Raw genomic sequence first — 15985 nt, 5'->3', positions numbered from 1 at the left:
TCTTTGTTTCTTTTTCATCCTCCGTTTCTCTCTTTTTTTGCTCCCTTTCGTCTCTTATCTTTTCTTTTGTCTTTTTCTCTTTTTTTTGCTTTTCTCTCCTTCTCTTACGTTTCTTTTCTTTTTTGGTTTCTCGGTATCTTTCTAATAGCCTCACAGCGACAGCTGGGGTTATTATTGGCCTTCTCTTGGTTTTTTTTAGTTCGTTGTCGCGATTTTTGTTGCGACCATATGACGTCACAACCACTTCAAATATGCTTTTTGTTCATTCGTTCATGCAGTTTCATCTGAAGTGCGTGCGTGACGTCATTTTGCGCTCTTAGTGGAGCAATTTTTTTGTCCATTTGCGTCATTAAAATTGTGGTCACACTTGACTTACCTCACTCTCAAATATGACTTCCTCACTTTGCAATTGGCTTTTTAATTTAATTCAAAGAGATAAGGTGAAATGGGTGTGTGTCACTCTAAATGAAGGTTATTTGAGAGCAGCTAATACAGGCAGCAAAAACTTGTTCAGATTTTTAATCAAAATATAACATATCAGCCTTCAATGAAAATACGTTTTTTTGGTCTGTTTTTTTACTGATTTTTTGAGACTGCAGAGCTACGAAGCTATTGTGGCTATTTTCTGGTAATCTGCCAGCTATTTTTATCTTTTGGTGATCTTTTGTGTTTTCACTCTTTCATTTCTGTTGTTCGCCCCTTCCCCCCTCTCTCTCACTCTTGTTTCTTTTCTCTTTTCTCTATTGTTTTTCTTTTCAGCCTTGCGGTTCTGTCTTTCTCTTCTTTCTTTTCTCTCTTTCTTTTCTCTTTCTTTTCTTCTTTCCTTTTTTTGTTCTTTTTCGCCTTTATCTTCTATTTCTCAGTTCTTCTGCCTTCATTTTCTCTTTTTTTGCACCCTTTTGTTTGTTCTTTCTCTCATGTCTCTTTCTCTTTTCTCTTCCTTGGTTTTGCTTTTCTCTCTTTTTTTTCTGTTTGGTCTTTATTTTTTATCCGCTTTCATTGGTCCTTTTTCGTGTTTTTTTTTTCATTTCTCCGTTTTCTCATCTCTCTCTCTCTCTCTCTCTCTCTCTCTCTTGTTTTTTTACATCTCTTGCTTTTTTTTCGGTCTTTCGTTTTTGCTTTTCTCTTCTCTTTCTTTTCTTTTTTTGTTTTTTTTCTGTTCTTCTTTTCTGCCTGTTCTTTGTTTATTTACTCTTTCTCTTGCGTTTTTCTTTTCGCTTTCTTTTCTCTGTTCTCTTTCTCTTCTATTCGTTTTCTTCTGCCTTCCTTTTGTCTCTTCCTTTTTGCTCTCTCTCTCTCTCTCTCTCTCTCTCCCTCTTCTTTTTTGCTTCTCTTTCTTCTCGGTCTTACTTTTGGTTTCTCGGTTTCTTTTTTCTCTTTCATTGGTCCTTTTTGTGTTTGCTTTCATTTTTTTACTGTCTCTCTCTCTCTCTCCTGTCTTTTTTGCCTCTCCTTTTCTTTCTATTCCTTCTTTGCTTTTCTTTTCTTCTCTTGCTTTTCTTTTTCCTGTCTCTCGTTTCCGCTTTTCTCTTCTCTTTTTCTCCTTTTTTTGTTTTTCTTTTCTGCCTTTTCTTTTTTCTTTCTCTTTCTTTTCCGTCGTTCTTTTCTCTTTCTTTTCTTAACTACTCTTTTTTTCTGTTCTTTTTCTTATTTTTTTTTCTTTTGCACTCTTTCTTCTCTTCTTTCTCTCCTTTCTCTTTTCTCTTCCTTGGTTTTGCTTTTCTCTCTTTTTCTGTTTTACTGTTTTAGTTTCTTTTTTCTATTTCATTGGTCCTTTTTGTTTTTCTTTCATTTCTCTGTTTTACTCATCTCTCTCTCTCTCTCTCTCTGCTGTTTTTCTACATCTCTTGCTTTTTCTTTTCCGTCTTTCGTTTCTGCCTTTCTTTTCTTTTTTCTCTTTCTTTTCTTTTTGTGCTCATTTATGCTGACTATTTAAATGCTCATAAATTGCGCTTTTGCCTCTTAACTCACAAACCGCGGTTCGAATCCAACTGCTGCCAGTTGCTTTTTGCCGAAAAGCATGTTTAGGGGCTGTTAAAACATGTAAAGATTAGGAGCTTAACCATGGTGCCTTTTATGTCGGCACTGAATTAATATATATAGATGACAGCTTTTTGGTCATAGGCAGCTTTTTTAACAAGGAACCAATTTTACATTCAGTATTCAGTCATTAACCTTTACGGCATAGGTAACCTTTCGGTCATTTACTTTTTGGCAAGGTCAAGTTTTGGGTCATTGACCTTTATCAAAATACATGCGAATCAAAACGCTTTGATGTGCGTTTAAGAGGCCTTAAAACATTTGAAGATTAGGAGCTTAAACAAAGGTATACGTATTCGAATTATTTTTATTATGTAGATTGATAGAAGATAGATAGTGACAGGAGAAAGGCATGGAGCACAAAAAATTGTGAAAAAAGGAGGGAAATGGAGAAAGTAGAAACGGATGCGACGTTAATGGACAAAAATCCCGACAAATACGCGGCTCATCTGTTTCTTAGCTCAACTCATTGCGCTTTTGCCTCTTAACTCACATACACCCCGGTTCGAATCCGACTGTTGCCAGTTGCTTTTTGCCGAAAAGCATGTTTAGGGGCTGTTAAAACCTGTAAAGATTAGGAGCTTAAACATGGTGCCTTTTACGTCGACACTGAATTAATATATAGATATCAGTTTAATGACAACCACCTGGATAGATAAATGCAACTATTCCATGGAGTCAGGAAATGGAAATATTCCAAAGAGACATCAGAGCGTCATCAGGAATTAACACGGCATGTTCATGCCATTCGTATCAGGCTCTTAATTTTTCCAGTGTTTATTTTAACACGATACTTAATGGGTGCTCAATGCTTTTACCTTTAAATCTTACAGAAAATAAAAACTGGTGCAGTTGAAGAAGTTTTTACTTAATTCTTATTTTCCTACTTACTTCGCTAGTTTTTAGTCAATTGTTAATTTCTCTTTCAAGATTTCAATGTCTCCAGTTATGTACGTAAAAGTGAGACAAAAACTATAAGTTCAGATTTGCTCACTCAAAATTATCAACAATTAAAGTCGTATTCCAAGTTGACACCAGATGAAGTACTTGGCCAACAATTAAATGGTATTTTCTGCCATATAAATTGTAATTGACTACAACTTATTTCAAGGGCATTCAAAATTTGCTCAAAAAATTATTTCAAAACGTATTTGTCTGATTCAAAATTTTTGTCCAGATAGAGGATGTTTTTTAATGTGCTGAGTCAATATAAAAGCTTTCCGTTATAAAAAAATCTAAATCTTTTCAAATTTAGTAGAGATGCTGTTTAAGATTTCAGTTATCACTACAATCTGTAACGGCTATATCAATACAGAACTTATCAACTAAGACAATAGGAATTATCTTTAAGTCTAAAAATTGTGCAGAAATTCCTGCCTTTAAAAACTTTGAACAGACAAAAGGCTATAATGGTAAGCTCGAAAATCTTTAGGACCAATGACGCAAACATTCACAGCTAATAATTGCAGGGTTTGCATTCATCTAGGAAACTGCTTGGAAGATCAGTAATTTAACGTGCACGAATCCTAAACATTTTTGAAATCTTCATTGTTTATTTCAAGATTACATGCATGCAGCCCAATATTCAACAGCTGATCAAGCTGAAAAATTTGATAAACCGCCGGAGACTCTACTGAAGTAAAATTAAAAGCTGATCTTTGTCATTTTTGAGTATAATTTTTATCTGTTTTTGCCTTGTTTCATTCCGGACTTGGGGTTTACATTCGCTTAATTATTAAGATAAACTATATAGAAGTACTGATATATAGCAGTATTATATTTTATTGTACAGTTCTCCAAAACAAACAAAATAAGCAATGAAACAATAAAACAAGGTGAAATTAATTACAATAAAGCTAAAATGTTGTCAGAAATTTTCTTTTAAGTCCAATTAGAAATTGTGTTAATCGTCTTATAATGAGTTGGCGTTACCCCGGGACAAGGAAGTTTGACAAAAGTATGTAAGATAAGCGGTGACCAGTGTTGACAAGTTGGAAATTTCAACGCAATTTTCATACATAATTTTGCGTTGATAAGTTGAATTTAGAGACTTCGATTCAATGCATTGAAAGCAAATTTATGTAGAAAAATTGCGGTGAATTTTGCACCTTGTCAACGCTATTTACCGCTAATCTTTCATAATTTTGCGGTTTGAAGCCTGGAGCTTACATAGTTTTGTGTTGAATTTAGCGTTGATCCTATAAATTTGCGTTGATTTTAGCTTATATCACATAATTTTGCGTTGAAACTAGTGTAGAGCTTACATATTTTTGAGTTGTATTTAGCGTTGATAATACAAAAATTAAATGCGTAGACCTCTGCATTTGCGACTCGATCCACTGACCTCCTGTGCAATTGTCTCCTCTTCTACCACTCTGCGTCAAAATCTTAGTTTCCTTATGTACTGCATTCTTTATAAATTGGACTGTAAGATTACGTTGCAAATAATTTTAGATGTTACATATTTTTGTGGTTTCTAAGCGTTTATTTTAAATAGTTTTTTGTCTTTAAGCGTAGTTCATAAAAATATTCAGTACTTATTAGATGCATTTAGCTAAGTTTTGGTGTCCTCTTGACAGTTGTTTTGTTTTTTAAAGTTTGAATTCAAAACCAATTTTTTGTGCGCTATACATGAATTTGACAAAAAGTTACTTTTGGGGCTCTATAATGAGTAAATTAACCCTAATCCCCCACGTAACCTACTGCCCTTACCCAGGTACAGGTACCCAATTACCTCCCCCCCCTCAATTACACAAGTACCCACCCCAACGCGTACCTATCACCAGCCCCCCACCCAACCAAAGAATTTAGCGTTGATCTTACATAATTTTGCGTTTAATTTAATGTAGACCTTGCATCCTTTTGCGTTAATTCGGCGCATTCATCGCCAATTTTAAATATTTTTGCGCTTTTTAGCGTTGACACCTCGGCCCGGGTAAGTTGATGTGTTCTGTTAAGTATCAGAAAAAAATCATCAATTATTTCATATACGGCTAAATTACTCCACCGCGCTCTGATGATTTTTTGGTCTTCAAATTGTTTTGCATTAATGGGGCATACGCTTATTATTTTTGAAACTGATGAGTCGGGAATCAAAATGTGGCAAGATTTTGACCGCTCGCGCTTCAATTTGAGTATCGTAAAATATGTAATCTACAAATAAAGCAATGGGTTATTTTTCAGTATTTATCTGTGGCGAATCGCTGTCAACATGTACATACATTCACATTGCGCTCAAGCGTGAAAAGAACATCAACCCCATCAATGACGTCAGCAACCGACTTCCGATGGACATTGACATCGATTGCGTAATATTCTGGTACAATGACGCAATCAGCTCTAGAGAAGTGAGCAGATTTCATCGCACTTTATGTAACAATATCACTGCTTATCAACCAAGACGCGAATCAATGTTTTTGGGAATAATCGATTCTGATTGGAAGAGGAACAACCAATCAAAGGTTGACAATGACGCAGACCAATCAGAAATAGAATTTAAAGACCTGAAGGTGTTGTACATGCGGTTGTATCAAATTATTCACCAAGTGTTGCTGTTTCGTTTGAGCTCTAAGTTGAAGAAGTTTCAAAACGAGCTTCTGCCTTCGAGTGCAATAAACTATGAATCTCTACATCAGTATGAGTCGCTCGACACTCCAAAAATGTGAGTACTTAATTAAAAAAGACGCTTCGGGCGAGTCTGTGCGTGGCACAGAAATTTACGAATTAGTGTATGACGAAAAAAAACTTAACAGGAAAAATCAAATTTGCCAAAGTTATAAGCCGCAATGACAGAGATAATTTAAATCAAGTTGTCTTCTCAATCACCCAAACTTTTTGTTGTTCTTTTAGTTCAATTATTTTCAAAAAACGGCAACCCTTTTCTTAAAAAACTTTTTGTTCTGGCAACACTTCTATCCCGGCTTGAATTTTCAGCCCCTAAAAATGTAAGAGTGGGGCCGCAATGAGAGGATTTATTAAGAAAATGCAGCTCAAAACTCTTACATCTTTTTGGCTGCAATGGGCAGTCAGGAGGGGGGTTTAACACTCTTACATCTTTTTGGTCTGTCAAGGGGGTTAAATGATATAAGAGATCGGCCGTATTTTTCTCAATTAGCCCTCACTCTTACATCATTTTACCCCCTTGACAGACCAAAAAGATGTAAGGGTTGTCAGTCCATTTCAGCCCAAAAAATCAAAGAGTTTTTAGATGCACTTTCTAAAAAATCCTCTATTTTCAGCCCCACTCTTACCTCATGAACAAATTACCTCCACACTCTTACACCATTTTAGCCCTTGGCAGCCCAACTCTTACATCATTTTATCCCCTCTGAACAAACTACCCCTCCCTCTTACTCAAATTTACGCCCTCTAAGTAAATTTCTCCCTCACTCCTACAACATTATACGCCCCATGGCAGCCCAACACTTACACCATTTTACTCCCTCAAAATTTTGGCCCAGGAGGTAATAACGCAAAAGTCCTCCCATTAAAGCCCATTGAAACCCACTCTTACATCCAAATTTTGGACAGGGGGTAGTTCCTCTAAAGTCCTAACGCTTTTGCAACAAACTGGGAGGAATTTAGGGAGGACATTCTTGTCGATTGTGATATTTTTGTTGAGACGGTCTACTTGTAGTTATTTAGAACAAAATGACTATGTTCACCGACTATGTTCACCGATAGGAGATAAATATAATATATTTATAGATCATCTTTTACTTTCCTGAATAAATTGAAAGCTAAAAATTTTTGGATCATCCCGTTCGCTCAAGCAAAATATTTAACAAATATTTATGTTCCATCAGCCTGAAAATTCACACGCAAACAATAGTTCAAGAAAAAAACTTGGCAAACTTTTCGGGTAAAAATCATGTTTGTAATCCATATCAACTTTGACTTCAAACTTAATCCATTGATATTTTTAAGGATTTTAATTTCTAGAAAGAAGTTCCCAGTTGAACATATTTTTCAGTTCTTATCTCACATTTGATTTAAAAAGGGAAAAAATTAGGGTTAACTTATATCTTTTGGGATGTCTTCAGATTGTTTTGGGTTGATTTTATGGCGTCCCGTTGCGGCACTATGAAATATAGAAACGTCAGTCTTACTGAATTCATTCTGGCCCTGTCTGGAACATATTGCAAAATCAACGTTTGCAGGCAAGAAATCCAAATGCAATTTTTATCATCTTACTGCACTATAAAACGTTGGGTGCACCAACAATTGGGAGAGTTGATAGAGAGAGAGAGAGAGAGGCACCGCTATTATCTAAATTTTGTTTTGTATTGTGATGTTTTTCTCCTGCCCTTTGGAGTTTGAGTAGGAAGAATCTGCGTATGTTCTAAAGAGTTCAAAATTAAAACAAAGTTTTTATATAAGTCTTTAAGAATAACAGTTTATAGCAATCATTCATGTTTTTGTTTTTTTTTCACATTAATCTTCTATTGATATGTCGGATTCAAGTACAATTTACCCAGTTTATAATTAACAAAACATTATAGCGTATGGGAAGAATCCCAGGATAATGAAGGAAGGTTATGACAATTTTCTATGACAGAGAGCGTGTCAAAAATTATTTTTCACAAATTAGGTTTAAGCAATGAAAAAATTGATAAAAAGTCGGAAGCAAAAGTTTCAAAAACAGAGTAATCCAATGTTGTCTTCGACCATATCTTCAGAAGCTTGTTTTGATGAAGTATTTTGCTTGTTGTCAATTATTTGGTTGTTTTCAACAATAAATATGGCCGTGAAATTATAACAGGTATGACTTTCAATGTTTTTTCCTCCTACAAAATTAAATTTTTTTGAAATGCTCGGGTTTCTTGATCTTTATTGCATATGTTGGGTTTAACGTTGAATGCGAACATTAGTAAAAAATGACTTCTTTTTTATTATTAAATTAAGTCTGTATTCATAAATAACAGTGACACCTGCGTTCCGCAGACAAAGTAAACTTTGAATCTTTTCCGTTTGTGCCCCCGTTTTCATGGGCGCATATTATTTGTACCCCCCAGACGCACGTACAAATTTTTTACATAATGATTTACTGTGTAATTACACGTGCTCTGTAACTGAGGGGTGGGGGGGGGGACATAACGTCCAAGAGGGGGGCACAAACGGAAATGATCCCAAACTTTTGATAAGAATGCCCTCAAGAATTGTCAAGCTTAGCCAAGTCCTGACTCAAGACTTGTCGAGAGTTAAGATTTGATTAAAGATTTAAAAAGTGACAGGATCAGAAGTTGGATTTTCTCTGAACCCTTTCTTTTCTGAAGCTTCGGATTCTCAAAAATAATAATAAATTCGGTTTTCAAATCTAAGGACATATTGTTATTTATACAAACACATCACTTAAATTTGAGAGGACATCAGAATGCTTAAATAGCCCAGTCGAGTGATGCCTTGAATCAGTTTTCATCAGCAATTAACAGTCACCTGTTACAAGCACTTAAGAAATAATTCTAGTTGCAACAAAGCCTTGAAAAACTTTTTTAACCAAAAAAACGAGACAGTATGACAACAAACTATGGGTAACTTAATAGAAAAGCGAGAGGAAGTTAGCATTACCTTGAATGTAATTTATAACGCTGGAAAAAAGAAAACATTTTCTTCTGGATTTTTCTAACTCTATTATGTGTTGTGCATAATTAGATTCAAGCTTTAGCATTGCAATTAAAAATTTCCTGACCCGGACACTTAATGATTTACCGTTATTTCCAGTTTTGTTGTTAGAAGGTTTTATTGATTTAGACTTATTTCTCATTTTAGATATAAGTTGAACTTCAGCAGGCGTGATTATTAAATTTATTTCTTCTAAATGACTTTCACGTCTCAAGGTCTTTACTAGTAGTTTCAATAATTCCTTCAAATGAAGCTATTTCACTGTTAGAATATGAAATTTCTCTTCTAAACTACTAACTGAATCATGCTTTTAATCAAAAGCTTGATTCAACTATCAGTAATAATCAAATATCTGGTTATTCGGCTACCCAATACGCCACGTGTAGTTTTTTAGGATTGTTAGGTTTATAGTGTGCGAAAAGTGCTTTTAAGTGATAAATATTCCCAGTTTTTACAGTTCCCACTTTACTACCTTCCCCATAGAGTACGTTTTTTTGGATGTCACAGGAAAACGTTTGTCATCGGTTTTTAATTCAATTTCATTTCCTGGGCAATATTTTGAAATATAACCAAAATTTTCAAATGATAATTTGTTCAATTTGAGGCCACGCCAAGACTTTGAACCCTACAACTACAGCACCCACGATGCCCCAAGTGCTGATGGAACAAATAGAGGATTGCCAAACAGCGGGGGACTCCACCTGCTAAGACCAGTTGACCCAAGAAGAGGACCTGAACTGATAGGAAGCGACTTTCAACAGACACGTGAAAAGTTGCAGTCCTTATCTCTGTCAACCCATTCTGCACAGGTTTGAAAAAAAATTATTTTAGGTAAAATTATTTTAATATTTTTGCCATGTATCGGTTTCACAAATTCTAAATTTTTAAAACTTTTGTTTAAACTTTCTTTTGAGTAGCAAATTTTGGATCTTTTCCGTTTGTGCCCCCCCCCCCCCCCCGTGTACGCTATGCACACCCCACTTACAGAGCACTTGTCATTACATGTTAAATAAATCATTATGTAAAAATATGGAACCTGCGTCGTCTGGGGGTGCAAATAATATGCACCCACTAAGCTGGAGGGAGGAGGGCACAAACGGAAAAGATCCGAAATTTCAATTGACAAACATTTTCTTGTGAGTAAAGAAAGTCACAAGAGTCCAATTCAAATTGCGCACATCATCCGCCCAAAAAAATCAAAAATTTTCCTGTTTGTTGAAACGTTTTCGATTGAAGTACCGCAAAATATTAAAATCCCACGTTAAACATTTCTCAAATTTGTGAACAATATTTGGAATCGTTTCAGACATACTTCGACACAAAATCATCCAATTCCAAAGCTTCCCAGACTGACATTTTTGACGACGACAACGCTTTCACCAACGAAGCCACACCAACCGAACCAAAACCATCTACAACTCGGAAAACGTCATCGGAGCCTATTCACAGACCAATTAACTTGAGCTTAAGTTTGGGTTCCGGGAGTCCATGGATTTCTAAATGGCCCGGAACTTCGCCAAAGAGGATTTCAATTGATAACGACCGGACTCCGGCGGGGTGTCAATTTGAGGATCCAAGAACATCGAGGTCCCTTCAAAGACCAACTCCAAAGAATCGTGAAACATTCCAGCACTTCAGTTTTTCCGGCGTTGAACTCGACAAAAATCAGCACGTTGTCGAAGTTCACGAAGGACTCAATTTTACGCCATCTGACTCGAATAGTTACAATTCAAACTACCCTGAAATGAGCAATCAGCTAGAAAACTTTTATGAGAATCAAGAATTGAACTGCGACCTTGAACCACCCCCTGTACCCCCACGATCATCTAAGCCTGGAAAAGGAAGAAAAGGCACTCCGAAACAGGATGAGAATTCGTCAAGTTTACCTGCCTCGGCCTTCCGATCGCTATTGCAAATCCCCAGGCGTAACTTCACTAAAAGCAACCGTGGAAAAGAACCCAGGACCAGAAGTGACTCAGTTCACAGTTTAGGCTCAAAGTTATCACTTCGCCTTTTCAGGGAAAAGAAAAATGACGACCCTAGTTCAAAGCAGCGGAAAAGGTCAACATTCCATAGTTTTCAGAGCCCAGAATCTGCAGAACATAGAAAAGCAATGCCGAATAATACCGACGCTTTAGATCAATATCCCGATGATCAGATTTATGTGGGTTCGCGAACTGGTCAAACTTTGCCAGGTGAAGACAGTAAGTCAACGCCATTACTTTTTTGGTACTTATTTAACGTGATAGGATTTCAGAAGTGAAATTTAAGTAAATGCCGTTTGAAACAAAAGATTAAAAGTTCAATTCATTGGGTAAGTTTCTGCACGTATTTATCTACCTATTTATAAGGTTTAATTAAAATGGGTTTCTTTATGAATTCTGAACAATGTGGTGAAAATACTATACTTGAATCTATCTAAACATAAATTGTTCGTTTTCAAAGCCCTGATTTGTTTCAACAGCTTATATTTATCTTAGTTTTTAATTTTTCAGAGGTTAATTTGCAGTTTTTGTATGGACCAGAGAGCAAACACTATGAGATGCTTTTTCTGATGTCTGATATGAACAGATATCATAGTCTGAGGCGAGTAAAATGGCTCAGATTGGTAAATGTATTCCGTTTTAAAATTCTATTACGTGGGAGAGCCCGTACCGAAATCCAAGTGTAAATCAGTACTGGTCAATTGTAAATGCAAGTCTACCATGTAATATATTTTGCTGGCTTTCTTGCTTGAAATTCGCTTCGTGGTAGCGCAGAAAGGAGGACAAACGACGAGAGATTGTGGGTGCAATTCCCGTACGCAACTTTATTTTTACACTTGGCCCAAGTCTGATCATTGTAAAATCAGACTGAATGCAAATCTGACAAGTCAAAAAAAGTGACATGAACCAGTCTATGATTCAGTAATGACGAGGAATTGCATTTATACTGGCCCAGTACTGAAACGCACTAGGAGTTAGGTAGGGAGAGCATTTCAAATCGGAATTCGCTTTCACTTTCATCTTTGTCATCTATGAGCAGTTGTTACATCTACGGGAAATAACATCGTTTATCGTATAGATAATGGGTGTCAGTCAAAATAAACATTGCCAATATACACAATATGACAAAGTACCCAAACTGTATCCAATGGCTTTCAATAATGTTGAAAATTGAGTGAACAATTTTGAGCATAAATTTCAGCTATTGCAATTGGCCATGCCTCGGGGCCTTGGCCAAGCCTTAATGACCCCTGGAACTTGATTTAAGACTTTCACAACCAAACAGTGGATTGAGTTATCCACTTAAGTATGATAAAGCATGCTTGTTTTACCAATAGCTAAATATTATTAGGATTATTGAACAAAAAGATCAAAGGAAAAAAATATATAATGGTATTAGGTTTATTGGCACCGTGGGTATTTTGGCATTGGGTAAATTATCATGTAACGTGTATTATATGAGTGGAATATGGGAATGAGGGCAATTAGGTGGTAAAAAAATACAAGTCTTTTCGGTAAATAAATTTCGATATCCCTAAATTTATGACTTCATACCTGGCAACAGTCTGTGTTTATAAAATTGAAGGCTAAAATTTTGGAAACCGATTACAAACTGAATTTCATAGTTTGTTTTGCTTCCATTTTAAATAAAATGACAATTAATTAGCGAAATAATCTCCGACAAAAATTACAACTTCTCTATTGATAACTTACTTCCCTAAATGTGGCAATGGGACATTGGAAACGTTTTGTAATGAAAATCACAACTTTTTCCCGACAGAAAAATCGATTGTAAACTGTAAATCATACTTTAAAAAAACAGGTTAAACAAAAAATTTTAAAAGAAAAACTCCGCTTCTTAGAGACAAAAGAATACTTTTGAAATTTTGCACAAATTTAAACCATGTTTGAAAAGTAAATAAGCACTGACGATAAAAAAAATCACTGTCCGCAGAAGCAGTCCTAATTACTCTTACCGAACAATAATCGCAAAAACATTTAGTAGCTAGCAATTACGCACACCTACACCGAAGAATATATCCAACGAGACACTTCGATAAATGAAAACACTGTTTGGATCTTAGCAGAACGACCACTTTCTTTATCAAAAGAATACTTTTTTATGAAGTCCACACAGTTTGTCAGGACGTCAACAAACTTTTTTTACTCTGAAAAATGCTCATCACCACATTGCAGAGACTTTGATTTCTTATTCTGAGAACCAAGCTGCTTTTAGTAGACTATGATAATTAATCAGATAACTAGGAACATAATTAGAGCGATTATTTATTATACCATAGCTTTTGTACCGTTTATCTTTTATTCACTATATATTAAACATCGACCAAAAAGTCTTTTAAAAACCTTTGAGACGAATATTTTGTGAGGTCTGAAAATTGACAAATGTTGAGAAATAGAAAGTTGTCGAAAGACTGGAATGAAAACTTGTAAAATCTCAGTGAAATGAAACTTAGAACATCTCGATAAGAAGCTGATTAAAACTTGACCAATCTTGGTAAGATTCTTGGTTAAAAAACGTCAAGATTTGTACGGACATGCAATATCATTCCAAGAAGTTCGAGAAGTAAGATCTTGATAACATAAACAATCTGATCTTGATTTACCAAAAAAGTTCTCGATAAGGCATTCGAAGTTGAAAATTTGACTTTTAAAGACAAGTCAATATAGTGTAAGTTCCGTTTCACTGGGCACTCAATGAAATGATCAGATCAATGTTACTTGATTAACTTTTTTAGCCAAGTTTCCGACACCAAATCAGCAGTCACGAACACTGCCAAAACAAGCTTCCCGATCAATGGCTACTTTGCTGGAACCCACTAACCAGTCTCAAAAGCCGACCGATGATCCAGACATACGTCAAAGAAGCAGTAAGTGCAGCTCAGTGTGATCAACATATGAAAGCCGATGAAAATGTTTGTTTAAAGCATCGGCCGAATCAGTTATAAACCAAATTGCTATCAATTATAAAAATACAAAAAGGAGGCGCTAAAGGTTTTTGGAATTTGATTATTTTTCAATCAAAGATGTTCATAAGACCGGAGGAAAATCAGAATGACTCTGTTTAAAAAATTTTCGTTTTTTGGAATAGAAACAAATCGAAACTACAGAGAAACAAAAAAACTATAATGCAAGTAATCAAATGTAAAAGATCAGACTATCAGGCTTAATACAAAACAAAGCTTTTGAAACTCAATGAGCACAGGACCCTATTTATACATTTTCAATAAAAAAAATGTAGATCTTGAAAAAATTTGACGATAATTAATTGCGTCGAAGTCATCGAAACTAGGTTGAAATTGGGGTACATAAATAGTAATCAAGATAGCTACCATATTGTCACAACTTATAACGAAATCTGCCGGTACGATAACGCAAGGGGGAGTTAACGCAAGGGGGCATATTCTTGAATTTTCAACACTAAAAACGTTTGATTAGGGGTCATGTGGTCGATGGGGGACTTTGAGGGTCTCCACTGCCCCGATTTATCTCCAAATCTTGCGTTTTATTCACACTTCTATTCTTTGCTCCGAAAAACAACCCTCCCTCTAGTAACCCTCCGAAATGTTTCAGCTCCCAAACTTAATTCTTCGCCTAAATACCTGACGGACTTTGAGAGACGTAATCTGAAACCCTGGCAACCCCACATGGGAATCAGTCCATCGTACAACCCTCCAAAACTTGATGCTCAGCCACATTTCAACCGAGCCGAAAAACCAAAAGTTAATCACCCATCTGCAAAAATGACCGGCCCAAAAATACTTAGAGATTCTAAATTAACCCTGTTTCAAAAGGGAGCACCAATTCTGCCACCACGTCACTATTCGTCCAGTTTTGAAAACCCAGAAGAAATGCGCCGACCAGAAGTTCCCCCTCGAGAATTCATCCGAAATGCCCGGACGGTTCCTCTGACAACGTCGAAGCCCATGCAGTCGCCTCAAACTCAGCAAAAAATTGAAGAGCAGGAATCGAATGACGCGTACCATCCAGAAGACAGTTTGTCAAACGGAGACATCTCTTGTTTTTTGGGGGCAACTGTTAGCTCCAGCTCAGTTCAACATGCTCTTCACGGATTCGGAGAGCCGGAAGATGACTGGACCGAAAATGGGCGAAATGGGTTGTTTGTGCCCAATGACGAAGGAAATACAAATAGTTTCAGAGGACGGGTTGACAAATGTCTGAATGATTCCTTCCAGTTTGCGGAAAGTAGGTCAATAAGTGTTTTCTCAGATTAATCAGAAAATCTCTAAAATTATAGTCATTCTTTTACTTCAGCAAAAATCTGGGTGGTGCAAAAAAAACTCTGACACCATTGAGATGATTGGAGAAAACCCGCCTTCTGTTATTATCTGATTAAAAAACTACAAAAATAACCGACTAAACGTCGGGAGAATTGCTCTTGAACGACTGGTGGGAGCTCGAATCAATTGCAGCCTGCTTCAGTCGGGGGGGGGGCTAAATGGAACTAAAAAATTCAAAAGTGGGCTTCAAATAAACACATTAGAGGTAAGCATATACCACTATTAAGATTTAAAGTGAAAAATGGCACCAGTTTCGACGCACTTTTCATTTGACTTTTAGTATTAAATTGCCGCCAATTGAGTTCAACTGTTTGAAATTGTGATTACGAGATTAAGAGATAATTTTAGATCAAGTGAAACGCAAAAAGTCAAGGGCGTAAAAGTCATTCGAAAAGTCAAAACGGTCAAGCGAATATTTTGCATAAAAACAGCCGTTAGAATACCGGAAACGACTCGAATCGCCGTGCATTATAATCTCTACTCTAACCTAACCTTACCAAAATCAGAACATCAAAATAGACAAGAGAAAAAACAAAAGTCGCCCAACAAACCCCATTAAAGTGTCTTAAAAATGCCGACAATTTTTTAGGTGCAGGGGGAGCTAATTGGGGTGGCTGGGTAGATAGGTTGGGGAGGTGGGTAGTGCTGGGGTAGTTGGGGGGGAGTAGGTGGGGGTAGTTAGGTGAAGGGAGGGGGTAGTTTGGGGGTAGGAGTAGTTGGGGGGTAAGCTGGGGCGGCGGGGGGGGGGGGTAGGTAGGTGGCTGGGTGGGTAGATAGGTTCGGGGAGTGGGTAGTGCTAGGGTAGTTGGGGGGGGTGTAGGTGGGGGTAGTTTGGGGGGTAGGGGTAGGTGGGGGGGGGGAAGATGGGACGGGGGGGGGGGGTAGGTAGGTGCCGGGGGTGGGGGTAGGTAGGGGGGCGGGTGGGTAGATAGGTTCTGGTGGTGGGTTGTGCTGGGGTAGTTGGGGGGAGGGGGGAGGGTAGTTGGGGGTAGCTAGGTGAAGGGAAGGGATAGGGGTAGG

The 15985-nt window shown here is 36.8% G+C and overlaps 1 protein-coding gene across 1 annotated transcript in view; it reads left to right on the top strand.

Moving 5' to 3' along the window:
- LOC142337979 (uncharacterized) overlaps positions 1-14899 on the top strand; it is a 29864-nt gene extending 14965 nt beyond the window's left edge. Inside the window, exons 3-7 of the mRNA XM_075387613.1 lie at positions 5224-5701; positions 9266-9470; positions 9968-10865; positions 13403-13534; positions 14238-14899. Coding sequence (XP_075243728.1) covers positions 5224-5701; positions 9266-9470; positions 9968-10865; positions 13403-13534; positions 14238-14899 — 2375 coding nt within the window. The remainder of the gene's footprint in view (positions 1-5223; positions 5702-9265; positions 9471-9967; positions 10866-13402; positions 13535-14237) is intronic.
- The last annotated feature ends 1086 nt before the right edge of the window (positions 14900-15985 follow it).

Source organism: Convolutriloba macropyga, chromosome 4 (genome assembly GCF_964194025.1).
Source record: "Convolutriloba macropyga chromosome 4, txConMacr16.3, whole genome shotgun sequence".
NCBI lineage: Eukaryota > Metazoa > Xenacoelomorpha > Acoela > Convolutidae > Convolutriloba > Convolutriloba macropyga.
The sequence above is the reverse complement of the archived record's forward strand: the minus strand, read 5'-3'. Positions and strand labels throughout refer to the sequence as shown.